Source organism: Macaca fascicularis, chromosome 16 (genome assembly GCF_037993035.2).
Source record: "Macaca fascicularis isolate 582-1 chromosome 16, T2T-MFA8v1.1".
In the NCBI taxonomy this organism is placed as follows: Eukaryota; Metazoa; Chordata; class Mammalia; order Primates; family Cercopithecidae; genus Macaca; species Macaca fascicularis.
The window spans coordinates 80,687,998-80,715,113 of NC_088390.1; the positions used below are offsets into that span (position 1 = coordinate 80,687,998).

Genomic DNA, 27,116 nt, shown 5'->3' on the forward strand with positions numbered 1-27,116 from the left:
CTTATTTATTTATTTATTTATTTATTTATTTATTTATTTATTTATTTTTAGAGACAGCTTGGTGGTGGGAACAGGGGCGGTCTCCCCATGCTGCCCAGGCTAGTCTCAAACTCTGAGCTCAAGAGATCTTTCTGCCTCGGCCTCCCAAAGTGTTGGGATTATAAGCATGAGCCATCACATCTGACTTAAATCCCTTTTTTGACGAGATGTCAGGTGTCTGCAAGGATCTTAAATGTCTGCATGTGGGTCTAAATCAAATGCTGTTGCTGTGTGTGGGCAGGTTCGCTTGAGTAGATTTTCTCAGTCATTCATTGACTAAACTCTCACTAGACACTGTACTGGAAATACCAAGTTAAGAGCCAGCTTGGCCGGAGGCGGGTGGCTCATGTCTGTAATCCCAGCACGTTGGGAGGCCGAGGTAGGCAGATCACTTGAGTCCAGGAGTTTGAGACCAGCCTGGCCAACACAGTGAAACCCTGTCCCACTAACAATAGAAAAAATTAGCTGGGCATGGTGGCGCATGCCTGTAATTAGCTGGGACATGAGAATCACTTGAACCCAGGAGGCAGAGGTGGTAGTGAGCCAGGACAGTGCCACTGCATACCAGCCTGGGAGACAGAGCCAGCCCCTCAGCTGAGACAAATGGACGGATGGTTCTGATCTCCAGTGGTGAGTGCTGTTACAGAGAAGTACATAGGAAAAAGGACCTGGGCCGAGTGCCGTGGCTCATGCCTGTAATCCCAACACTTTGGGAGGCTGAGGTGGGTGGATCTCTTGAGGCCAGGAGTTTGAGACCAGCCTGGCCAACATGACAAAACCCCATCTCTACTAAAAATACAACAATTAGCCAGCATGGTGGTGCCTTCCTGTAATCCCAGCTCCTCAGGTGGCAGAGGCGTAAGAATTGCTTGAACCCAGGAGGCAGAGGTTGCAGTGAGCTGAGATCACACCACTGCACTCCAGCCTGAGTGACAAAGCAAGACAGAGGAGACAGAGAGGGAGAGAGAGGGAGAGAGACAGAGAGAGAGAGACCTAATCCAGTGGGATTCAGGCTGTCACCCCTGTATTTGTCAGGACTCCTGGTCACATGTTTCAGAGACCCACGCTAGCTAAAGCCAAGAAAGAATATTTATTGGCTCAGGAAACTTGGAAGACCAGGGCTAACAGCTTCAGGTGTGGCTGGATCCAGCAGCTCAGATGTTGTCATTTGGTATCTCTCTGCACAGCTTCTTTCTTTGCCTCAGTTTTATGCACTTCTGCTTTAGTGAAGCTGCTTTCACTGGATAAGGGGAGGAATTAGATATGACCCCCCCCCCCACCGATTTTAGTCATCTCAGCCAGTAATCCCAAAGGCAGGAGAGAGCTCCTCCCTCCCAGTATAACAAAATTCCAGGGAAAGGCTCTGATTGGCCTAATGTGGGTCATAGCCCATCCCCTTGAACCAATCATCATGACTACGGCCAAGCCTGGTTCTCATGCCTTCTGCCATGGCTGGGAGTGGAACAGGATGCTGTGATGGGCTCCACCAGAATGACAAGGACTAGAGAAGAGGCAGTTCCCCCAAGGAAAGGGGAGGTGACACGTAAGATGAGCTTGGAAGAAGGAGTTAGCCAGATAGATAAGTGGAAACAGACTTCCAGGACAGAGTGGCAGGAACAAAGCCCAGGGAGGAGAGAAGAGCTGCTCATGCAGAGGACTACACGTGGTTGAGCATGGCCAGAGCAAGGGTGGTAGGAGGGGATGAGCCAAGAGGAAGCAGGGAAGGCTGCAACTACAGGCTAAAAGGCCAACCCCAAACAAAAAGCAATGGGGCACCATGGCAGGATTTCAGGTAAGGTCATGACACCCATCAGTCCTAGAGCAGTGAGGGAATGGAGCCAAACTGGAGGCAAAGAAATCAGGGCAAGGGACCAGGCAGTGTACGTGGTCACCCAGTTGAGAAACTGTGAAGTCCCAGGCTGCAGGCAGCAGTGATGGGAGTGGAGAGGAGGGACAGGAACGGGTTCCAGGGCAGGACCAGGATGCAGAGCACACGGACTGAGCATACACCAAGTGCCTGGGTCTCTGCCCGTGCAAGGCTTACTTTGATTCCGGCTCTGTAAGGGCATAACGAGAGTTCCATGGACCAGGAGAGGAGGGGTCTGATACAGAGGATGAAGAGAAATTTGACAGAAATAAGCTGGAAAGAGTATACCAGGTTGGAGGACTGGCATGAGCAAAGGCCCCGGTGTAGGGCCTGGTTCTAGTATACATTTGGGAATAAACAAGAAGTGAAGGTGAGTGGAAGGCCAAGCCCACAGAGCAGAACGAGTTTAAATGAAGCCGGGCAGGAGGCTGAAAAGAAGGTTGTGGAGAGTAAGGTGTCTGCCTTTACTTCTGTGTTAGAGAACATAGAAGGTCTCTGCCTGTCAGATCTCTCCCCTTTCAAAGGTCTCTGCCTGTCAGATCTCTTCCCCTTTCAAAAGTGGGGCTGGGGCCAGACACAGTGGCTCACACCTGTAATCCCAGCACTTTCGGAGGCCGAGGCGAGTGGATCACCTGAGGTCAGGAGTTCGAGACCATTGTGGCCAACATGATGAAACCTCGTCTCTACTGAAAATGCAAAAATGAGTCGGGCGTGGTGGTGGGCACCTGTAATCCCAGCGACTCAGGAGGCTGAGGCAGGAGAATCGCTTGAATCCGGGAGGCGGAAGTTACAGTGCACCAAGATTGCGTTACTGCACCCCAGCCTGAGTGAGAGCCAGACTCCATCTCAAAAAAAACAAAAAACACAAACACAAACAAACAAACAAAAAACTGGTGGGGCCAGGGCACAGCAAGAGGCTATGGCATTGTCCAGGTGAGAAGGGGTAAAAACTGGAGCCCAGGGCTTGGCAAGAGACGATGAAGAGAAGAAACATTTGCAGATGTAGAACCTTCAGGACCTGAATGTAGAAGATGAGAAAAAAGAGGCAGTAAAAAGTGCCTTAAAGGGGTGGGTACAAAGGGGATAGTGGTTTAATTGACGAAACCCAGAAGTCAAGCAGAGGACACTGTTTGAGAGCATAGCTGATTGTGATGAGTCTTTATGTAAGACGGGTGGGGATTTGTTGCTTAGAAGCTTCTTATTTATTTATGTATATATTTATTTGTTTATTCTTGAGGTGGGGTCTCACTCTGACACCCAGACTGGAATACAATGGCACGATCTCAGCTCACCGCAACCTCTGTCACCCGGGCTCAAGCGATTCTCCTGCCTTGGCCTCCCAAGTAGGTGGGATTACAGGTGCCTGCCACCACGCCTGGCTAATTTTTATATTTTTAGTAGAGACGGGGTTTCACCATTTGGACAGGCTGGTCTTGAACTCCTGACCTCAAGTGATCTGCCCGCCTTGGCCTCCCAAACTGCTGGGATTACAGGTGTGAGCCACTGCGCCCAGTCAAGAAGCTTATTTTTTACCCATCAATCGCTATAGGCCCAGCGCGGTGGCTCACATTTGTAATCCCAGCACTTTGGGAGGCTGAGGCAGGAGGATCGCTTGAGCTCAGGAGTTTGAGACCCCGCCTCTACAACAATTTAAAAAAAAAAAAAAAATGAGCCAGGCGTGATGGCATGTGCCTGTTGTCCCAGCTACTGTGAAGGCTGAGTTAGGAGAATCGCTTGAGCCCAGGAGGTTAAGGCTACAGTGAGCTGTGACTGCACCACTGCACTCCAGCCTGGGCTACAGAGTGAGACCCTGTCTTGAGTGTTGGGGAGGCAGAAGATAAAAGAGAGAGAGAGAGAAAGACCTTTTCAAAAAAAAAAAAAAAAAAAAAGAAAACCATCCACAAAACCACAAAAACAAAAATCACTATGGGCCATTCTGGGTGGGACTGATGCATGTGGAGGAATAGAAAAGAAAAAGGAAAATAGCGATAGCTCAATTGACCAGGGGCCTCTTTGACTGATCCAAATAAGTTCTTTTCAGGAGTCTGAAATGCAAGCACAACACACCCCTAAAACTAACCTGATTCTCTTTTGAGAGCTGAGATGGGAGGATTGCTTGAGTCCAGGAGTTCAAAACCAGCCTGGACAGCACTGTGAGATCCCTGTCTCTACAAAACATGAAAAGTTAGCCAGGCATGGTGGTGCGCACCTGTAGTCTCAACTACTTGTGAGGCTGAGGCAGGAGGATCACTTGATCCTGAGGGATCGAGGCTGCAGTGAGCCATCCATGAGTGAGCCATCCATGAGCGTGTCATTGTGCCTCTGCACTCCAGCCTGGGTGACAGAGTGAACCCCTGTCTTAAAGAAACAAAAGCAAAAAACCTGACCTGATTCTTGTCACAGCACGTCCATTTGCAAACTGTCCAGCCTGAGGGGCAGCCTAGGCCAAAGAACAGGACAAAATCTGGGATCCCCTGCAGGAGAGTTCGGTTTCCACCAAGCTTTACCTGGTTTACCTATTAATTAAAGCCAAGGCTGACGACTGCTTCTTGCTGCTGTTTATTAATAACCATTCCCAACACAGGCTCCTCAGGGGCAGCCGGGGAAGCCAGTCCCAGGGCACAGGCTGGCATCACGCTCCGCCTCTGAGGGGCCCCAGGCAGTCTGAGGCAGCCCTGGGGACATGAGTGCTTCCTTTCCCAGCCCCTTCCCTGGAAAGTGAACCCCATCGTGGCTTACTCTCCCAGTCTTGGGGCTGCCGGGCTCAGCTTCGGTGGGGGCAGAGGACACAGAGGATGGACATCAGAATCGGGAGGTGCTCCAACATCCTCCAGGAAACTGAGGCCCCAGGGAGGCAGGAAAAACCAGCTCCAGGTGGCTGGGCAAGTTGGAGGCAGAGCTGGGACCCAAATCCTGTTTTCCCAGGGCCTCCTGAGTACAGGAACTTTTTCTCTGTGTTCCCTGGGAGTGCAACCGTTGTTATTGTCGCCAAGAATGGAGGCGGTAGCGTCAGACGTAGACTTTCTTGCACAGTGTTGTGGCTCTTCCAGCAGCAGGCGGGGAGCCAGCAGGGCACACGGACCCAGTCATCGTGACCTAGATTCTGGGTTCAGGGGTAGAGGCTTGTTTGCTAGTGGGGTGCACTGAGTCAGGCTCTTCTGTAGCACGCCCCAGGTAATAAAGGTGCTCGCTCCATACCACTGGGCGGTGGCCTGAGCACAGGGACAACTTTTTACCACCCATGCCAATGCGCAGTGGGTGCAGACACCCACACCAGAGGCACCTGTGGCCATGCACGCGGCGCGCATGGAAACCCGAGGCTGCCAGCCGCCGCCCTGGAGACCCCAGAGACAGGCAGACGGGCGGGCGGCAGATGCGTGTGCCCCAAGGGGCAGCGTGGCAGGCGGGGCGCGCCCTAAAGGGCAGTGGCACGGGGTCGCGCCGCGAGCCGAGGGGCGCTGGCGGGCGCGCAGGAGTTAGCGAACCGACGCGGAGGCGCCATGCGGACGCACGGACGCACCGAGGGCCGTAGGGCCGCACAGCCGGACACACATCGTCGCGCAGCGGCGCAGGCTCGGGGGCCTCCCGGGCGGAGGCGGCCAACTCTCGCCCTCAGCGCGGGGAGGGGCGGGCTCCGGGGGCGGGGCGGCGCCGTCCGGGCCCTCCCCCCGCCCCGCCTCCGGTCAGCGTCCTTGGCCGCTGGCGCGTTGTTGGTTTCGGGTTGTCAGGCAGCGGGCGAGGCTGCGGGCAGCAAGCAGCGGGCGGACGCGACCCGGCAGCGGTGGGGGTGAGGCTGGGCCATGCCCGTTGGCGCGGCCTGAGCCCCTCCATCTGCTGCAAGCATGAAGGACAGCGGGGACTCCAAGGACCAGCAACTTATGGTGAGACCCTTTCAGACCCTCCTCCCCACCCCGCTCCGTGGTCTACTTCAGTCGGCCTCCAGCAGACAGAGAGTCCTGTCCCCTCGCCGCCACCCCACTGAGAGGGCAGGCAACGGCCAGGGCCGGGACTCCTCAGAGCAACTTTCCCCAAGTCCTGCAGGATGGGTGTCAAGAAGGCATTATGGCCTTTTTAGACTTTCCTGAGCCTGAAAATGACCCCAACTTCAACCCCACCCCCACCTTTCCACCCTCCCATTGGGGGATCCCGCCCCCAAAGCGTGTGCAGATGAATCTCTGCTCTCTCATTCAGAAACGCCAGGGGCAGGGAGGGCTTGACCTGACTGCCCCCAGAAGGAAGGTGGGGGGTTCCCGGTTAAGCAGACGCTGCCCCAGCCCTGGTGAGGTCAGGAGTTTAAAGGGGATCACCAGTAGGAAGACAAGGGCCACTGGTATCAGGATGGGGCCCGGAGTGCCTGGTTCTTGGGCTGCAACACAGATGCTGTCCAAGTCCGGACTCTAAATCTTTCAGAGAAGTGCTAGATGCAGCTACGATGGCCCCACAGAGCCCGGGGGCCTGGGACAGATGCGGAGGTGAGAGTGGGGGCTGTGGAGGGGAAGGTCGAATTCCTGATCATCAGTGGTGCCCAGGCCAGAGCAACAAGGGGGATGACTCAGTGACCTTGAGGCCACCACTGACTGTGGGTGGGTAGGTGTCTCTCTCAGCAAGCCCCTTCCTCATCCCCTAATTTTTGAGATCTGGAGAAGGGCCCTCATCACCAGAAGGTGCACAGTAAGGTAATTGGAGGATAATGTTGCCCCCAGAGTCCCCTATCTCTCAAGTGTGGGCTTGCTTCTCCAAAGAGGAGCCTCAGCTCCAGCCCCCAAGCAAGCCCTGGGCTCTAGGACATCCTCTCTGGCTGTTTAGAATGTGTCTCTTTGAAAATGGTTGGCCTTGGCGTGTGTTGTGTGCCCCTGGGAGCACGGACGAAGGGTTCTCCCCTCCTGCCAGTGGGATTTGGCTGAAGAGGCCAATAAAGATGACCCCGTCAGGAAGTGTAGGTCCCTGAGAGTGACTATTTTTTTTGGAGACAGAGTTTCACTCTCTCACCCAGGCCGGAGTGAAGTGGTGCGATCTCAGCTCACTGCAACCTCCAGGTTCAAGTGATTCTCCTGCCTCAGCCTCCCGAGCAGCTGGGATAATAGGCATGCACCACCATGCTCAGCTAATTTTTGTATTTTTAGTAAAGACAGGGTTTCACCATGTTGGCCAGGCTGGTCTTGAACTCCTGACCTCAGGATCCATCTGCCTCGGCCTCCCAAAGTGCTGGGATTACAGGCATGAGCCATCACGCCAGGCCTGAAGGAGTCTTCACTCAGCCAGAGGGCCGTTCATTCTACCCCCACACCCAGCAGCTGTTTCCCTTTGATCAGCAGAACACATGTTCCCACTCTACCCTGTTCTTTAGGGAGATTCACGCATAGGATGAGACCCATTTCGCACTGGCTGGAGGATAGACAGAGGTGGGGGGTCTAGGTGACACTCTCCTCGGCGTAGGAATGTGGTCACAGGCTGTTAGGATGATGGGGGATGTTCCCTGCTCCATCGCACCTACCAGGCCTCATCCCAGAGCCGTGCCTGCACCTGCCCCTGCAGCACATCATTCACAGAAGCACAGGCTGCTCCAGTGCTGGGGCCCCAAGTTCAAGCCCAGGGGAGCTGCGAGTGTTTTATTTGGGCATGAGGCTGAGACAGGCTGGAGCAGCAGACAGCTCTCTCCCCTGGGGCTCTCCCGGAGGCCAGGGCTCCTGGGGAGACTCATTGACTCAGACACAGTCCAACACTCTGTGGACCTGCTGTCCTCTGACCTAGGCAGAGTTTTCCTTAGGACAAAAGAGGCCTGAGATGGCTGAATGCTAGAGAAGCCAGGGGCTCTTGCCTGGGGTCTCTCTAAGGCCAGCATAGTCCTCTCCCTCTAATCCCAGGGGCTTGGTTTTCCCTCCCAGGTGGCACTTCGGGTCCGGCCCATCAGCGTGGCAGAGCTGGAGGAAGGAGCTACCCTCATCGCCCATAAAGTGGATGAGCAGGTATGCAGGGCCCTGCAGCAGGAGCTACAGTACAGAGGTCTGCTCAGATGGCTCAACTCACCTGGTGAGAGCAGAAAGGGCCCCTGTGGCTTGCAGCACCATCCTTCCTCTACTCACTGAACTCTTGGCTGTGCTATTGATGACACCACCTAGGAAGCTGGGGGCCCTTCCTCCAGGAAGCCTTCCTAGATTGATCCAAGGACAACTGGGAGCTTCCCTTGCCTGGGTGGGTCCTGATCCTTTACCATTCATATGCCCATTGCTTGACTTTCCCACCCTAATATGCCTACTACCCACAGAGCACATATGTATATGGTCGAGTGCTAAAACTCGCCTCTAGGGTGTTCACATGCGGCAAAATCCTTGGCTCTCTGTTTGCAATCTTGGTCCTCATGTCACCAGGATGAGGAAGGCGGGCACACAAGGCAGTAAGTGTTTATCAAGTACCAGCAGCATGCTGGGTACTGTGCTAGAAACTGGGAAACTGTGGTGAACAGAAAAGACCCTGTTCTGTCTCCATTACCTTAAGTCTAGTGTGGAGAGATGAGGCATTCATCAAAGAATTGCATCACAAACAAACATGAGTTTGCAGCTAACAAGGGCTGCACAGAAATGCTTAGTGGCATGAGAGTAGGTAAGAGGGGATAACACGTAAACCTGGAGGTCAGGGGGGCCTTCCTTAAGAAACTGGGCTTGACACTTTGGGAGGCCGAGGAGGCTGGATCACAAGGTCAAGAGATCAAGACCATCCTGACCAACATGGTGAAACCCAGTCTCTACTACAAATACAAAAAATTAGCTGGGCGTGGTGGCACGTGCCTGTAGTCCCAGCTACTCGGGAAGCTGAGGCAGGAGAATCGCTAAAACCTAGAAGGTGGAGGTTGCAGTGAGCTGAGATCTCATCATTGTACTCCAACCTGGGCGACAGAGTGGGACTCTGTCTCAAAAAAAAAGAAAAAAGAAAAAGAAAAACTGTGCTTGAGCTGAAAACATAAAGGGTGAAGAAGAGGTCATTAGTAGTGTGCATGAACGGAGAATGTTGACCTGAGGGGCCTGCATGTGCAAAGGGCCTGTGGTGAGAGGGACTGGGATGCAATTGGGTAGCTGAGAAAAGGCCAGTGTGGCTCAAGGAGGAGGGAAAGGGGCAAGAGGTGTAAATGGGCTGGGCCAAACCACATACCCTGTAGACCATGGCCAGGATGTTTGTTTGGGTGGGCAGTTGAGGACTCGTGCTGGGATGCACACAGGCACAGTGGTGGGGGCAACAGGGGCAGGCTTGGTGCCCAGGTAGGAGCATTGTGGTGGTAGGCTGTGCTAATGGCTCAGAGAAGTTGGGTGGCACGGCACAATGCAGAGAAAGACATACGGGAGCACCTGAGGCGCCTGGGCTCAGGTCCCACGGGCTGGACTCATGAAGTCCCGGGCCCAGGATAAGCAAACCAGAGGCGGATGGCACACTTCCAATGCCTGCTTGCCTCTGGGCTCCCCAGGGCAAGGGGCCCACTCAAGCCTCTTTCTTTTTTTTTTTTTTTTTTGAGACGGAGTCTCGCTCTGTCGCCCAGGCTGGAGTGCAGTGGCGCTATCTCGGCTCACTGCAAGCTCCGCCTCCCGGGTTTACGCCATTCTCCTGCCTCAGCCTCCCGAGTAGCTGGGACTACAGACGCCCGCCACCTCGCCCGGCTAATTTTTTTGTATTTTTAGTAGAGACGGGGTTTCACTGTGTTAACCAGGATGGTCTCGATCTCCTGACCTCGTGATCCGCCCGTCTCGGCCTCCCAAAGTGCTGGGATTACAGGCGTGAGCCACCGCGCCCGGCCAGGCCTCTTTCTTTAGCAGTGATGGTGGAACTGTGGGCACAGTAGAGCCATGGGTAGCGCGTCCTCATTTCTTTTCCCATATTCCTCCTTGGAAAAGGGTGGGCTTCCTCAAAGACCTTGCGGAAAGCAGGGGATGACTGGGAAGAGCCTGTCTAAATGGGTCAGGCTCAGCTGGAGCAGAATGAATGCACATAAACAGTGGTTTCAGGACTTCTGCCATTTGCCAGCTGTGCAGACTTGGGCCGGGGGGGGGGTGGGGAGGAGGGGCGGGGTTGCTTCCAGGAGCTTCAGTTGCCTCGTGTGTAAGTGGAGACAGACATCATGATGCTTTCTTTAGAGGGTCTTTGTAGGCTAATGTATGCACTTGCTTACCCAGTGCTTGGCACGTAGGACGTTTCATAGATGTCATTTATCAACGTCTGTTAGAGGCTGAAATTCCCCAGGGCTGCTGGATTGGCCCAGGAGAGGAGCCACAGAGTTCAGGAGGAGAAACCTCCTTCCAGGCAAAGCCACTCTGCTTGTCCAACTTGTCCCGAAGACATCAGGTCCTTGGGGTTGGGACAATGCTGACTCTCTTTCTGGTACTCCTGGCTCCTAGCCTGCGTGGGGGCTGATAAATATTAACTGGTGCTGATGGAAATGCTCCCTGTCGAGGGGACAGCCCATTGTGTGCCCACACATGGCAAACACTGGTTCCTTTCTATCCCTGCATGTGGAGCGGGAGGGGCTCCCTCTCTGGGTCTGGCCTAATCCAGCCAAGCTACGCCTCCACCTCCGAGAAGGCCTCCGAGCTGGGCGGTTCTAACAGGGCTGCTCCTTTGTCAGCTGGAGGTGCAGAGAGTCTTGTCTGGGTTGATACTGAGGAGGGCTCTCCATGCAAACTTCCTGTGGGCTTCTGGCCCTAAGCTCCTTCTGTCCCCAGTGGGTTCAAAGATTGGCTTGCACCAGGGACCCAGCCCAGCCCTTCTAATGGAGGACTGCAGTTTAGGAGCAGTCATAACTACCAGGCTGGGACCCTCCTAATAACAAATGGACATGGACCCCCCTTACCCTTGACCCCGACCTGGCCAGTCCCCCCACCTCCCAACCTTCACCCGACTCCAGTGGCTCTGTAGCTCGCCCACAGCCCTGGCCCACAGGGAGGCTCGGGGATCCAGTCCTCATCAGCTTCACTGATGGGGCCAGCTGGCCAGTGGAAGCTCTGTCATTCCTCCTAAGGCCTGGAGGCCCCATGGGCAAGTGGGTGTATTTGGGAGCTGAGCCAGGACATGTGCATCCTGAGTGGGGAGAGGTAGACTGGGGATGCAGTAACCCACAGGGCTGGGCCACCATGAGGGGTCCTAGGACAGCCTTCTTTAGTCTAGGCATTGTTCTCCTGGGGACACTTCAAATGAGGGAGATTGTGGCAACGAGGCTTGGCAGAAGGGGACATTCCCACAGATGGAGGGTCCTCTGGGATAGAAGCCCAGAGTGCTTGGATTCTGGGGAAGCTGGAGTTCGGATTTGGATGTTTTTTTCTTTTTTCTTTTTTCTTGAGATGGAGTCTTGCTCTGTCACCCAGGCTGGAGTGCAGTGGTACGATCTTGGCTCACTGCAACCTCTGCCTCCCGGGTTCAAGCGATTCTCCTGCCTCAGCCTCCCATGTAGCTGGGATTACAGGCACGTGCCACCATGCCCAGCTATTTTTTCTAATTTTAGTAGAGACGGGGTGTCGCTATGGTGACCAGGCTGGTCTCGAACTCCTGACCTCAAGTGATCTACCCGCCCTGGCCTCCTAAACTTTTAGGATTATAGGCGTGCACCACCTCGCCCAGCTGGTTTGGATTTTTAATGGGGATAGTCCAGGTGCCTTGGAAGGCCTGTGATTCCAGGGCCCCATTCAATTCCATTAGTCGTCACAATGCCTTCTTTAGAGGGTCCCTGTGGTTAACGTAGGCACAGTGCATAACACAGTGCCCGGCACGTGCATAACACAGTGCCCGGCACGTGTCTACATAAGGGTTAATGAATGTGAATGTATCTCAAGGGCTGAAATATGGGATAGTTTCGGGTCCCAGAGGTAAACAAAACCTGGGCCTTGAGCCTTCCTGCTCCCTCTTCCTGTGTCAGAGCGCTCAGGACAGTTCCCAAATGGACACCTCAGTGTGTGTGTGTGTGTGTGTGTGTGTGTGTGTGTGTGTGTGTGTGTGTTCCTGGAAGTATGGTAGGAGCTCCATGTCTTAGTAGCTCCTGGGGTGAGATCAGACCCTAACGCGTAAACACAGTAAGTGGGGAAGCACCAGGTGGGCCTGGTTTAATTTACCTCTGGGGCCCGAGAGGAGCCAGGGACAGTCTGAGAGGCTAGTGGGGCCCCAGCATTCCGGGTGGGGGAAAAAACTACAGACCAAACAGCCAGCTCCTCCGTTCCCCATCCCTCCCAAAGCCTGCAGCCCGTGGGCCCTCCTCCCAGCTCTCCCAGGCTGTGTTTGTCTGCAGGATTTAAGTCAACGGACCATGTGTATAATCCCATCATTAGCATTTTATCTGCTGGAAGTCCAACTGCCATCCCCCTCTGCTCCCCGGGGTGCTGTGGAGCCAGGTAAGGGCTCCCACTAGGCCCAACTGTGGGGCCTCGGCCAGGGGGGCAGGGTGAGAGTGGGAAGGGAAAGAGGAGTGAAGGCAGAAGAGCCACCGGGGAACATCGGGCCGGACAGTGCGACTCCTGGGATGGAAAGGAGAAATGTAGGCAAGGGGAGCCCTGGGCTCCCGAGAACAGGGGCTACACAGCCTGGGACCCGCGAACCAGAGCACCCAGGCTTTCTCAGCCTGCCATGTCATCCTGGCCGCATACTGGTGGGCAGGTTGAAACTCTCCCTGGGCCTCTGCTTCCTCATCAGAAGACAGGAGAACAGGAAACCTGCCCCACCCACCCTGAGAGCTGTCGAGAGGATTAAAGGAGATAATATAAGGGGGGTGCTGCAGCCACGCAACTGGGAGGCTGTTGGGAAAGATAAATAAAGTATAAGGTGACAGATGTCAGCCCGAGCCTGGGAGTGCTGTGGGAGCAGCTGTCTTTAGCCCACCTGCCTGCCTGGGGGCAGCAAGGGGGGAAACTCCCTGCACACCAACCATCTGGACGCTTCTTGGCCCTGTTGCCCTGAAGAGCTGAGCTGGTGGAAAGTGGCTGGCGGAGGGGGTTGGGATTCTTTACCTCTCCCCAATTAGCCATCCCGCTGTGTCCCCAGCCCCTCCCAGCCCCAGGCAGCCACTAAAGTACTATCCGTCTCCATATTGCCCATTCTGGGCATTTAATGTGAATGGAATCATGTAGTATGTGGGCCTAATTTTTTTTTTTTTGATACACAGTCTGGCTCTGTCACCCAGGCTGTAGTGCAGTGGCGCTATCTCGGCTCACTGCAACCTCTGCCTCCGGGGTTCTAGTGAGTCTTCTGTCTCAGCCTCCCGAGTAGCTGGGATTACAGGTGTGCGCCACCATGTCTGGCTAATTTTGTATTTTTAGTAGAGATGGGTTTCATCATGTTGGCCAGGCTGGTCTCAAACTCCTGACTTCAAGTAATACCCCCGCCTTGGCCTCCCAAAGTGCTGGGATTACAGACATGAGCCACTGTGCCCGACTGGTCCTAATGTTTTTGAAGTTCGAGTTCATTCACATTATAGCTCCTGCTAGAACATCATTCCTTTTTTTTTTTTTTTTTCAGAGATGGGGGTCTCACTTTGTCACTGCCACCTTGAATTCCTGGGCTCAAAGAATCCTCCCACCTCAGCCTCCAGAGTAGCTGGGACTATAGGCACATGCCACAATGCCCAGTCGATTTTTAATTTTTAGTAGAGATGGGATCTGGCCATCTTGCCCAGGCTGGTCTCAAACCCCTGGGCTCAAGCAATTCTCCTGCCTTGGCCTCCCAAAGTGCTGGGATTGCAGGTGTGAGCCACTGTATCCAGTCACCTGAACTTCACTCCTTTTGCTGAATAATGTCCGAGGTGTGGATTCACTGTGTTTTGTTTATCTTTTCATCAGTTGATGGGCATGTGGGTTGTTCTCATTTTTTGGCTGTTGTGCATAATCCTCTAGGTTGCAAGGATCCTTACATTCAGCGTCTGGATGGATACAAGGAAGGGTGCTTGTTAACATGCAGATTTATGGGCCCATTTCCCCCCAGATTCTGACTCTGTGCGTGTGGGAAGTGCCTGAGAATCTGCATTTTATAAGCTCCCTGGGTGACTCTGGGGAAGGTATCTGCAGACCCCTTGAGAGACACAGCCCTAGTATATTCTCGATTATACATGCTCCCCATCCTAAGCCTCCAGGTCTCAGAATCCTGTAACAAGGTGGGGATCTGACCAGGACATCAGCCAGGTGTGGCTGTGTCCTAAGCAGCCAGCTGGGCATGAAGCTAAGCTTTATGAGCTCAGCAGGGTCAACTTTGGCCTTCTCCATCCAGCCTAAAGGCTGACAGGCCCCAGGGACACCCTTCCTGGGATCAGCGTTGCCTTTATTGAGGACTGCCAGGATGGTATGTTTACAACTAGAAACATGACCAGCAACAAATTCTCCTTTAAAAACAACAAAAACAAAACAAAAAACAAAAACAGAACAGCCTTACAAGGGTGCTGTCCACCTAGAATCAGGTTTTGTTATGGTTTGTTTTTACTTGTAAGAATGAAGGGGCTGTGGCCTGGCCCTCTGGGCTGCAGATAAAGCCAGAGCCAGATTCTCTGCTGAGGCTTCCTGAGTAGGATGGGGATGTTGATATAATATGATTTCTTTTCTCAAGGCTACAGCCCTGTTGGTCCTCCTGACTTCTAACCGGGAAAAACTTGAGGCCCAGAGAAGTGTTGGAGCTTCCTAAAAGTCACACAGCAATGTCAAACTGAGCCTCATTGGTGGCACCCCCTCCCTTGGAGATTTTTGCCGTTAGCCTTGGAGGCTGCGGGAGGAATGATCTAAGTCAGTGGTTCTGAACCAGGGCGATTTTGCCCCCAGGAACATTTGGCAGTGTCACAGCCAGGGGGAAGGGTGCGACTGGCATCTAGTGGGTAGCGGCCAGGGATGCTGCTCAACATTCTACAATGCACAGAACTGCCCCCACAGCAAGGAATGATCCAGCCCAAAATGTCAACAGTGCCAAGCCTGAGAAAGCCTGGTCCGTGCTCAGCCATTTGAGGGCCAGAAAGAATCCTGTTAAAACTGCAAAGCTGATAAATGCAGCTGCAGCTTAGTAGTGTGACATGCTATGTGCAAAGTATTTCTCACCTAGGAGATGCTTGGAATGAGCCTGGTCCCCTGATGGGGACGCAGCTTATGGATGAGACCTCCTCTCCCTGGCCTGAGGCCCCCACTTCCCTACAGGATCTTGAGTTTCTAGACTCAAAGACTCCGACTCCATCTGGAACTCTGGAAAGGTCAAAATCTGCATTGAACTAAGAGCAGGGCTGGGAGAGGAGGCCATGGAGGTGGAGTCTCAAGCCAGAGCCTCTGCTGAGTTGGAAGCCTGGAGCTGCAGCGGCAGATGGGCTTGGAGGGGCAGAACTCTGGCATGAAGCTGCCCGCCTCCCATGTGAGCAAAGTTCCCATTGAAACCTCCCAGAGACAGGTGCCCCGTGTGCGGCGAGCATGAGAATGCATTCCCCGGGAGGCCGTGAGAGAGAATGCCCACGCTCAGCCCACCTGCTTAAGGCTGGGGGAGGGGCTGGCTGAAGCCCCACCTGGGGTGTGGCAACACTCAGCTCCCTACAGCAGGTGGGCCTGCCTTGGATGTCGTATTAGTTTGCAAGCTGCTGTAGCAAAGTGCCACGCACTGGGTGGCTTCAACCACAGCCACCTACTGTCTCACAGTTCTGGAGGCGGAAGTCCACAGCTCATACGGCAGCAGGGAAGGGTTTGCTCCAGGCCTCCTTGGCTTTATAGTTATTTATTTATTTATTTATGGACACAGTCTCACTCCCTGGCCCAGGCTGGAGTGCAGTGGCATAATCTCAGCTCACTGCAACCTCTGCCTCCTGGGTTCAAGCGATTCTCATGCCTCAGCCTCCCAAGTAGCTGGGACTACAGGCGCCCACCACCATGCCCAGCCAATTCTTGTACTTTTAGTAGAGATGGGATTTTGTCATGTTGGCCAGGCTGCTCTTGAACTCCTGACCTCAGGTGATCCACCCACCTCGGCCTCCCAAAGTTCTGGGATTACAGGCATAAGCCACCGTGCCTGGCTCCCCTTGGCTTTAGATGAGCATCTTCTCCCTGTGTCTTTTCCTAGCGGCTTCCCTCTACGCAGATCTGTGCCCAAATTTCCCCTTTTTATAATGACGCTCGTCATAGTGGATAAAGGGCCCACCTTACTCCAATATGACCTCATCCTTCCTCAACTGATTACACCTGCAACAACCCCATTTCCAAATAAGGTCACATTCTAAGGCACTGGGCATTAGGACTTCACAACATGAAATCTGGGGGGGGGGGGGGGCACAGTTCCACCTGTGACAAGCAGGTGTTCCCCCCAGCCAGGCAGCTGTTTGTCCACTGGTGCACTTGGAGAGGCATGGTGGGCAGCCTGGGTTCTGAGACCCACAGCTCTGAATCTGCCCAGCTCTGCACTTGGCAGTACGGCTTTAGGTAATTTACTTAACCCAACCGATTCCTCATCTCCAGGCAAGCGATAATAAGAGTGTCCTCTCTGTTTTTATTTGTTTGTTTTTGTTTTTTTGAGACAGAGTCTCGCTCTGTCACCCAGGCTGGAGTGCGGTGGCGCAATCTTGGCTCACTGCAACCTCTGCATCTCAGGTTTAAGTGATTCTCCTGCCTCAGCCTCCCAAGTAGCTGGGACTACAGGAGCGTACCACCATGCCCAGCTAATTTTTGTATTTTTAGTAGAGATGGGGTTTTGCCATGTTGGCCAGGCTGGTCTCGAACTCCTGACCTTAAGTGATACACCCACTTCAGCCTCCCAAAGTTCTGGGATTACAGGCATAAGCCACCACATCTGCCAAGAGTGCCCACTCTTAAGCTGTCAGGGAAAACACACGCCAAGCCATTGGCACCGTGCCTGGCACAATCACCACTCCCCATAAATGGCAGCTTTATTCAGCACACGTCCCTTGGACATCTGCTGGGTGCCAACCAGGGGAGCCTTTAGAGGGAGGCTCAGAGGATGTAGAGGAGCCTCCCCGAGGAGGGACTGCGTGTGCTCATGGGGATGGGGGGTGCCTGGGTGGGTGAGGTACCCGTGTGCTGGCCTCTGTGGATGCACACATCAGTTCTTGGGTCTGTGCAGTGCAGATCCCTGGCGTGGAGGATGGAAGGTGAAGCTCCAGCCCTCTCTTCCCGACCCTGTGTTTCTCACAAGAAACCCCAGTGATCTGAGCTGAGAACCAGTGCCACAGCCTGCCCATCGCTTCTTTGCCTTGCTCATGTAATTGTCCAAAATTCTCTCTCCGTTCCACGTCTCTCATTCTTTAGGACTCAATGTTAGTGCCACCTCTTCCAGGAAGTCTTCCTCTAGGGGTGGGATTAGGTGCCTCCCTGTACTCCCGCACTCTCCTGGTTATTGAAATGATCCTTGAGTGTCGGAAGGCAGGAAACCTGGGCTCCCTTTGCACTCTCTCCCTGAAACCTTGCTCAGCAAGTGTGTTGACCTGGCTTGAACACCCCGTGCTGGTCTCCCTGGCAGCTCAGAGCACCTGTCCCCACCCTGCCCCAGCTCAGCTCCAGCTCACCTGGTGGAGGGGCACAAGGGCTCCATTGTGTGCTAGAGGGGACAGGAATAGGGTGATGCTCTCGAGGGTGGGGCGGGGGTTGGAGCGCAGACAGATGGAACCCAGACAAAGCCCTCTTTAAGCGGGGATCGTGGCAGCTGTGCTGACTGTACTACAGGAGCCTGGTTAGCTAAAGGAACCAAATGCCCAGGACGCCGTGAACTTGGCAGTGTCTGGAGGTTGTCTGAAGGTCATGGGTGGGATGGGCATTGGTGCATGCTGCTCACTGAAGGCCCCTCTCCCAGGGGGTGCTCCTCAGGCCACTGGTCCTGCCTGTGTCCACAGGACCGCTGGCATTGAGATAAGAGTGTGAGCAGCTGGCTGGGTTCTGGTTGCGTCCCATAGGAACCTGTACTGGGGAACTCGGAGCCAGGTTTTACCTTCAATCGGGTCTGACACTAGAGCAGGGCTCCTGCTGCTAGCTTTGGGGCCTGGGACAGGGTCCAGATCCTGGAAGAGGCTCACTGTGACCACCTAGCTTTTGGCCAGCTGGCAAGGAGCCTGAGTGAGTGGCCTCATTCTTTTCCCCGCACAAAGCCCCCTGGTCCATCCTATCTAGAGCCCTCTCCTGTAGCTGGCTGACCTGGAATCCCATCTGATTGGGAAAGAGTTCCACATGAGGCTGCCAGGGTCAGGCCTCCTGGAAAGCCGCCTCCCTCTCCCCTCCTCCACTGAGAATCCCAGAAGGGGCCTTGCCGGATACCTGACGGTGATAGGTTAGTTTCGATGCAGTGAGCACAGGTATGAGCCTGGAGTCCAGGTGGTGCAGGAAGGGGGTTTGACCCAGGGCACACGTAGAATGCTGCGGGAGTCTGGTGGGAGCCCCAGGGCTGTCATCCTCCTGGGACTGGGCGTCCTAAATCCGCGAGCTCGATCTGGGTGGACCCAGAGGGACCTACGAGGACCTCCTGGATCCACGGAGCCCAGCTGTGCTCACAGCTCTGCTGCCTGCTGCCCGCTGCCTCCTCACCCCGAGCGGCCACCCCTCATGCCTTGTCTGTTCCCAAGCCCTTTTTGGGACTATCACCAGCCCTGGCTCCCCTGCTGACCCAGGAAGGGAGCATAGCCCCTGTCTCTGCTTCCATGGGGCACCCCATAACAGCCCACCCTCCTCAGTGTCCTGCCCGCTATTAGGACTCAGTTTAGCTCCTTGGACAGTATCTTATCCCCGGTTATGAATTAGGTCAGGTTAATGCGCACTGTGGGTGCTGGGACTTCCTGGAATTACAGGAACTACTGAGGAATAGGGTGGGAACTCCCCTACCTACCCCACCCCACAAGGCCCCCCGTGGGAGTAGGGGTGGAAGTGTGTGCATAAGAGGTGGTTTAGGAGGGTAGGCAGAGTGCCAGCCAGGACCCAGACTGCCAGGCCCCAGTCCTGGCTCTGCCATTTCCTAGCAACATGACTTTGTGCCTCAACTTCCCCATCTGAGAATCATCATCGTGATGACTCAAGTCGAAGGGTTCAGTCACGATGATCACGGTGATTCTGTGCTGGGAGGAGGGGGCTGGGAATGAAGGCTGCCCATGCCCTACCTCCCTCGCCCCCTTCCCTCCCACTGAAAGAGGGGACCCGTGAGACGCCCATGCTGGCTGAGGCTGCCGTCATGCACTCCGTTCAGCACCCATGGCCCCAGGGAGCGTCCTCCCTTCTCATGAAGAGCACAGTGGTGGCTCGTTTTCCCCTGGCTGGCACGAGCCAGGACCCCAGGGAGCCCAGGCATCCCCAGGCACAGAGCAGCATTTAGAGGCGCCAGCTGCTTCTCAGGGGGCACCTCCACGGTGCAGTGGTTGGGGGTGGTGCATGAGAAGGACAGGGACTATGGTCCAAAGGGACCTCAGGCAGGTGCAGGGCCCATGGAATCCCAGTGACCTTCTCCACGGTGAGGGTGGGGTTGTGGGCCTCGACTTGATGGCAGAGTCATTGGTGTGGGAAGGAGGTGGCCACTCTCAGTCTCCACCCCTGCCCTCTTAACAGCCCCTTGAACAAAGACTGTTGAGCTCTCGGCACATGCCCGGCCCTGTGCCCAAGCACGTTACACGTTGTTCCAGGGTCTTCCCAGCCCTGCAGGTGGATCACGCTGCTGTCCCATCTGACACAGGAGGAGACGGAGGCTCAGGCAGGTTATACCCAGGCCCAACCGCCAATAAGAGGTCACAAGGGCCTCAGCGCCTGCCCTGATTATCCTCTGCTGCTCCTGCTCCCCTCATCCTAAATCCTCCAAACTCAAGCCCTCCCACGCATCTTTGTTTTTTTTTTGTTTTGTTTTGTTTTTTTTTTGAGACGGAGTCTCGCTCTGTCGCCCAGGCTGGAGTGCTGTGGCCGGATCTCAGCTCACTGCAAGCTCCGCCTCCCGGGTTCCCACCATTCTCCTGCCTCAGCCTCCTGAGTAGCTGGGACTACAGGCGCCCGCCACCTCGCCCGGCTAGTTTTTTGTATTTTTTTTTTAGTAGAGACGGGGTTTCACCGTGTTAGCCAGGATGGTCTCGATCTCCTGACCTCGTGATCCGCCCGTCTCGGCCTCCCAAAGTGCTGGGATTACAGGCTTGAGCCACCGCGCCCAGCCTCCCATGCATCTTTGAATGTCTCCTGTTATTTCCACGACTCTGTCCCCACGCCTACCCTAGACTAGGGCCCCCAGCAAGGATGCAGCCTCCTTCCTCTGCATCTCTGCACAGAGCTCGGGACGAGGCTCAGCACACACCAAGGGCACAGGGGCAGAGGCGGGGTCAGAGTGGAAAGTCAGTCACCTTTGGAGGAGGGGAAGAACCCGCCCAGGACCCTTCTGTGTCTCAACACACATGCCAGGAGGTGTGCACACGCGCACACACACACACACACAGTGCTGCCACTCCTACCCTGCAGGGAGGGGAGCCCCAGCTGGGATTGGCCCACCCATGCCCTGTCCTGGCTGCCAGCCCAAGCCCCTCTGCTTCCCTTCCACTCCCAGCTCAGGCTCAAAGCTGCAAAGGGCCACTGGTGCAGTTCCCTCACCCCTCTCAGTCGCAAGTGGAGCTCCCCAAGCCCAGCGTGCTGACCTCGCCCCTCACCCAGCTGCCTGCAACTCTTTGCCCTACCCCAGGGTCTGCTCTGAAGGGGTGAGGCAGGGCAGGCAGGGCTGTAGGAGGAGGATAGGAGTCAGTGGACTTTGAACTCAGAGCCTGGTTGGCACCCTGGGTCTCCCCTTGCTGATGTGTGACGACCTGGGGGGTGTGACTCCTTTGGACCCTGATTGGGAGTCATAGCTGGCCTTAGCCTGGGGTCATGGCTGGGGTTAAGAGACTGTGTGAGGCCAGGCATGGTGGCTCATGCCTATAATCCCAGCACTTTGGAAGGCCAAGGCGGGTGGATCTTGAGGTCAGGAGTTTGAGACCAGCCTGGCCAACATGGAGAAACCCCATCTCTACTAAAAATACAGGTGGCATGCGCCTGTAGTCCCAGGTACTCGGGAGGCTGTGGCAGGAGAATCGCTGAACCCAGGAGGTGGAGGTTGCAGTAAGCCGAGATCACGCCACTGCACTCCAGCCTAGACAACGAGCAAGACTCCGTCTTAAAAATAAATAAATAAAAGACACTGTATGTGTGGGTGCTTGCAACAGGTCCTGACACAAAATGAACCCTGACAGATGCTCTCCATTCTGCTGTTGCTCCTCTTTGGCAGAGGCAGCATGGGGTGTGGTGTTGCAGTGAGGGGCAGGCCCCCAGGGTCTGGGCTCGTGGTAACCTGGGCATCACCTGTGTGTGCTCTGCTCCCCTAGGGCTGCACCGGCCTTGCAGGGGTAATTGCTTGTTGTCAGGAAGGTGTCCCCTTTGGGCATCCAAGGCCAGGTGATGGCGAGCCTGACCCGACACGGGAAAGCTGAAGAGGACAGGAATGGGCTGTGGCTCTGAGACCTACCTCTAGTGGGACCTGGGACCTGGACTTTGGCCTCTGGCCCCTCCCATCCCTTGCCCACGTCCTGGGCTAGGGTCAGAGCCCAGACGGGCTTTGTTAACTCTGATCAACAAAGGGGTTAACTTTGTTAATCCCTGAGGGTTGACCTCATGGGGACCCGGGGATCCCAGGTGACCGTGGGCCTCCCTCCGGGGACCTTTGCAGATGGTGGTTCTCATGGACCCAATGGAGGATCCCGACGACATCCTGCGAGCACATCGCTCCCGGGAGAAGTCCTACCTGTTCGACGTGGCCTTTGACTTCACTGCCACCCAGGTGAGGGAGGGCCTGGGCTGGAGACATGCAGGAGCCCCTCCCCACCCTTAGCCCCACTCAGGAGGGGCCCTCCAGGGTCCCTGCCTTTGAACCTCAGCCTCCACTCCACCTGCTCACCCTCTGTTCCTTGAGCCCTCCCCATTCAGGAAGGTTCTCATGCACACAAGGCCCACACACCCGGCTTCTTGCACGGATGCACTGGCATTGGCACTCAGACACCACCCTACACAGTACACCTCGCTTGGCTCCTACCGAGCTGGAAAAGGAGCTTGAAGGCCATCTGGTGCGAGGACAGGGACAGAGGGTGGGTTTGGCGAAGCTGACACCCTCCTCGGGGACCCCCATCTTGCCCATCTGTGGGATGCTTCCAGGAACAGATGTGATGCATCCTCAGGGCTGGGGGCCAGGAGGCAGCTGTGCAGGGAGGCGTCTCAGGTGTCCTGGGCTCTCTTTCAGTCTGGTGTCCCCCACCGTGAGTGTAAACAGAGACATTCCCTCCCCCACCCCACCCCCCACCCCCACTCACCTTGGGGCTGGGGCTCCAGGGACAGAAGCCTCTCCTATCAGAGGTCAGGACGAGCTAGTGGGTGCCTGTGCTGTGCCCCGCTTGTGTCCCAGCCCCTGACAGGCTTCCTTCCTCACAGGAGATGGTGTATCAGGCCACCACCAAGAGCCTCATCGAAGGCGTCATCTCAGGCTACAATGCCACTGTCTTTGCCTATGGCCCCACAGGTGAGGGGAACGTCCAGACTGTGGGCGAGGACCGCAATGCTCCTGTAATCCCCGTCACCCTCCAACTAGTCCGACCCCAGCTGGGACAGGAATCAAGGATGTGGTCGCTCCAAATCTCACCCAGGGCCCTCCAGCCCCAGAAGCCCCATCCCGAGCCAGGGGCATCATCCGCCCCGCTCCCCACCACCTCCCTGGCCATCTGAGAGGGCCCAGCCTGGAGGACAAACCCTGGCTTCCAGGAGTGCCTGCCCAGCAAGGCCTCCCTCCCGACTCCACCCTGGTCACCCTCCACCTTGTTCTGCCCCAGGCTGTGGGAAAACCTATACCATGCTGGGCACAGACCAGGAGCCTGGCATTTACGTTCGGACCCTCAGTGACCTCTTCCGTGCCATCGAGGAGACCAGCAACGACATGGAGTATGAGGTCTCCATGTCCTACCTGGAGGTGAGTCCCCCGGCCTAGGCTCATATGGGGCTGGCCCACCTCCCTGGGGCTGGTCACTGGGCAGCTTCTCAGGGCGCTCATTACTGCTGCCCTCCCACATGCCTATTGTGAGCTCCACTTTATAAACATTGCAGGCTCATCAGAGAGGTTAGGCAACTAGACCAATGTCACACAGTAAGCGAGGGGGTGGAGATTCAAACTCCGGACCCTGCAGCTTCTGCCCTGTGTCAGGCTCACCACCTCACCTCACCATCCTCACGGGCCCATTCCTTAGAGCAGACCCTGTCTGCCCTGCCAGGCTGCCTCCAGTGACTCTGTGTGTGGGTACAGTGAAAACTGAACATACACATACAGGCTGGAACCTATGGGCCTTTGCCACCCAGCCACAGCCTCTTGGTGCCCACCCCGTGGGAGTACTATCACCAGACAGTGATGGGATATCAGGGGCTGGGGAAACACACAGAGTCCAGAAGAGGTGGGAAGCTGGACTTCGTCTGGCTCCTCTGGGAGCTGATAATCTCCTGGGTGACATCTTAAGGAGGCAGTGAGGCAGAGCACCAGCAGCTGCTGGCCAACAAGGTGTTGATTCAGCCAGCAAGACTCGCTTTATGGGGTGGGGGTGCCCCCAGAAAGAGCATAGGGGTTGCCTAGCAATGAACAGGGCTCCTCACCGGGTGGGGGAAGGGGGTTCTGGTCATTGGTCAGGTCCGCATGCAAGTAGGTCAATGTCACACAGTAAGTGAGGGGGTGGGGATTCAAACTCAGGGCACTGCCCGGTGCCCACCCTGTCTGGAAAGGAGTGATCCTTGGTTTTGAAGCCTCCTGTAACCATGGCTCCAGCAGCCCGATGTTTCCTGTGGATGCTGAAGCCCTTGACCCCATAGGAAAGAAAGGGCCTTTCCTCCTAGTCAGGGCTCTTCTGAGAGGAGCCTGGGCTCAGAAAGTGTGAACTTTTGTCCCTTTCTTGCACAAAAGGAAAGGGGACTCGGCCTTGACCTTGATCTCCTGCCTTAGACTCCCTTCCCCCATCCCTCCCCCACCTGTCCCATCAGATCTACAATGAGATGATCCGGGACCTGCTGAACCCCTCCCTGGGCTACCTGGAGCTGCGGGAGGACTCCAAGGGGGTGATCCAGGTGGCCGGCATCACCGAAGTCTCCACCATCAATGCCAAGGAGGCGAGTTTTGTATGGCCAGCCAGGAGCCACTGAGAGGAAGCTTACCGCCTGAGGGGCAGAAGGGGCGGGGACTGAAGCCAGGGAGCTGCTGCCCCCTCAGCTGAGGCTGGGACAGACAGAACCCTGAGTGGCAGCAAGGAGGGGACTCACACCTGCCCCAATGCCCCCACCACACTGACCCTGGGAGGGTAACCAGGCAACACTGCCTCTCCATTTACCCAGAGACCCTGTCCTCCAGAGAGCCGAGCTCACCCCAGGCCTCTTGGCGCATGGAGCCCAGCCCATTCCAGCCTGCCCTTTCCCAACTGCTCAGAAGTAGGACCCTCCCTGCCAGCCCCCTCGGGCTCCTCTGCTGGAGCATCTCCAGCAGTCGCTAAGAGCTGCCTCTCCTCCCTCCCACCCAGATCATGCAGCTGCTGATGAAGGGGAACCGGCAGAGGACCCAGGAGCCCACGGCCGCCAACCAGACGTCCTCCCGCTCCCACGCGGTGCTGCAGGTGGCCGTGCGCCAGCGCAGCCGGGTCAAGAACATCTTGCAGGAGGTGCGGCAGGGCCGCCTGTTCATGGTCGACCTGGCTGGCTCGGAGCGCGCCTCCCAGGTGAGGCTGGAACCTGGGCTGGGCGGAGGAGGGAGGGCTGACCCAGGGAGGAGCGGAGGGGAGGGACGGTGACTTCCATACGAGGCCAGCACCACAGGAACAGGGGAGAAAGTTTGGGAGGTGGGGACAGGGACACCGGCATCTCAGCTTCCTAGGAGTTGGAGCGGGGAGGATGTCACAGTGAGGTGGCGGGGATGAGTGGAGACCCCTGGGTTAAGGAAGTGAGGAACGTCCCAGAGGAGCAGGGTGGGGGGGGATGGGGTAGGGCATCCCAGGAAGAGCCAAGGGGCTCTTGTGGGAAGGGGAAGGAGGATGGGGGTTTCTCCAGGGAAGGAGACCGGCTGCCCTAGGAGAGAGATCCGGGAAGACAATGAATGGGCCCAAAGGAGTAGTTGGAGGCAGGGAGAGACAAGTATCCCCTGACTGGGGGGGACTTGGGACATCCTGGGAGACGACCCAGCCAGTCACATCATGAAGAGAAGGTCCCCGTCACCCATTTCTGGCAGCATCTTTGTCCCCTCTCATGAAGCTTGGCTTCGTGGCAGCATCCTTGTCCCCTCCCATGAAGCCCTGCTTGCTGGGCTCTGCAGCCTTGGTGGCAGCACCACCCCGCTGGTGTAGGTCTGGGCTCCCTCGAGCAGGCAATCTTGGGGGTTTTAGGGTCACCTGAGCAATGAGGCTGGGTGATGTCACCATTGCTGACACTGGAACAAATGCAAGGGGAATGACAGCACCAGAAAGAATGAACAGTCTTTCGTGTTTGAACATGTGGGGTCGGATCTGAATGGGGCAGTTTCAAGAAACTCACCCCTCCCATCCAGTAAAGCTTAGGGGGCTTCCTGGAAGGCATATAGAGGAGAGGCCTGGGAGGAGAGTGCCCTTCAGCCACTGGAGCCAGCTGGTCCTGGCTTCGCCAGGCTGGGCAGAGCCACCTCCTACGGGGGGCTGCAGGAAGGGCCTCCTCGGCTTTGACATGCTCCTGCAGGCCCAAGAAAAGGAGAGGAACCTGCCCTCCGCCACCATGCACATTCTGCATGCGTGTGCATGTACTTCCCTCCTTGCTCCCTGGAGCACCCTCTGGAGTGCCTGTGGTTCTGCTGGCTCCCAACTGACTGCCTGGAAAGCAACCTCGCTCCCGTCTCATCCATGGCACTGTGTGTCAGGCTGTGCCACGGCACCTGCCCTGGGGAGAGCCGGCCATCTCAGCCCTCCTCAGAAGCTGTCAGCCCATCACTCTTGTTCAGAGGCCTCCGGGTCTCTTAACCTTCTCCGATGCCCTCAATGGCCTTGGCGGGAGGATGGCCACAAGGTCCTTGGGGGTTTATTACCCAGGATCACCAGGTCATCGATGGGGTGGCTGGGGAGAAACCCAGTCCCCGGCCTCATCAGGCCATACTTGTGCCCTTTGCTCGCCCCCTAGACACAGAATCGTGGGCAGCGCATGAAGGAGGGGGCCCACATCAACCGCTCACTGCTGGCACTGGGCAACTGCATCAATGCCCTGAGCGACAAGGGTACCAACAAGTACATCAACTATCGCGACAGCAAGCTCACCCGACTCCTGAAGGTACCAGCCACAGCTGGGCCTGGGCACTGGGCACCAAGGGTGAGGCTGCCAGATTGAACAAATGAAAATACAGGGCACCCAGCTGAATTCCAACTTCAGGATACACAGCAAAATTTATTTTAGTGTAAATATGTCCCATGCAATATTTGGGATATTCTTATATTAAAATAAATTAGTTGTGTATCTGAAATTCAAATTGAACTGGGTATCCCATATTTTATCTGGCAACCCTAACCAAAGGCTGGGCAACGGGAAGGGAGAGGAGCACGTGATACCCCCAACCAGGGCTGTGTGGGTCAGAACCGTCTAGATTTGGGGGTGCAGGTGGGTAGTCAGCCTCATGGCCCCACAGGTCTGCTGTTTGGGGGTGGCCTCCTTTGTGCAGGGGTGTCCTTGGCCTTAAATTATAGCAGCATCACTGAGCGTCCACTCCTGTCTGGACTCTTGAATTCAGTACTTCACTCTGTTAGCTCCTTCGATCTTGTCAACAACTCTATGAGTGTGAGGGATTACATTTGCAGATGAGCAAACTGAGGCACAATGCAGTTAGGTAACGTTCCTAAGGGCTCACACTAGTAAGTGCTGGAAGTAGGATCCAGTCAGAGGCCTCCCTGGTCTAATATCAGAGTCACCGCTTACTTAACATTGCCATCAGCTGCCGTCATGACTGCACCTAGAAGCCGGGGAGGTGGGGACAACTGCAAAAGGACTGTACCCTTAAAAAGCAAGGAAGACCCAGCGTGGTGGCTCACACCTGGAATCCCAGCACTTTGGGAGGCCAAGGCAGGTGGATCACCTGAAGTCAGGAGTTCAAGACCAGCCTGGCCACCATGGTGAAACCCCATCTCTACTAAAAATACAAAAATTAGCCAGGCGTGGTGGCAGGCACCTATAGTCCCAGCTACTCGGGAGGCTGAGGCACAAGAATTGCTTGGAACTGGGAGGTG

The 27,116-nt window shown here is 55.8% G+C and overlaps 1 protein-coding gene across 12 annotated transcripts in view; it reads left to right on the forward strand.

The window, feature by feature from the left end:
* Positions 1–5,624: 5,624 nt before the first annotated feature.
* KIF19 (kinesin family member 19) overlaps positions 5,625–27,116 on the forward strand; it is a 29,939-nt gene continuing 8,447 nt past the window's right edge. For 2 of the 12 annotated variants that reach the window (XR_012426096.1, XM_074020310.1), the window contains exons 1-8: positions 5,625–5,787; positions 7,792–8,098; positions 21,539–21,649; positions 22,294–22,381; positions 22,689–22,825; positions 23,878–24,003; positions 24,408–24,602; positions 26,023–26,169. Coding sequence is in view for 9 of the 12 variants with exons in the window: in XM_074020310.1 (XP_073876411.1) it covers positions 7,865–8,098; positions 21,539–21,649; positions 22,294–22,381; positions 22,689–22,825; positions 23,878–24,003; positions 24,408–24,602; positions 26,023–26,169 (1,038 nt within the window). In the remaining 3 variants the exon portion in view is untranslated. The remainder of the gene's footprint in view (positions 5,788–7,791; positions 8,099–21,538; positions 21,650–22,293; positions 22,382–22,688; positions 22,826–23,877; positions 24,004–24,407; positions 24,603–26,022; positions 26,170–27,116) is intronic. The other 10 variants (XR_012426098.1, XM_074020312.1, XR_012426097.1 and 7 more) reach the window with 5 other exon arrangements.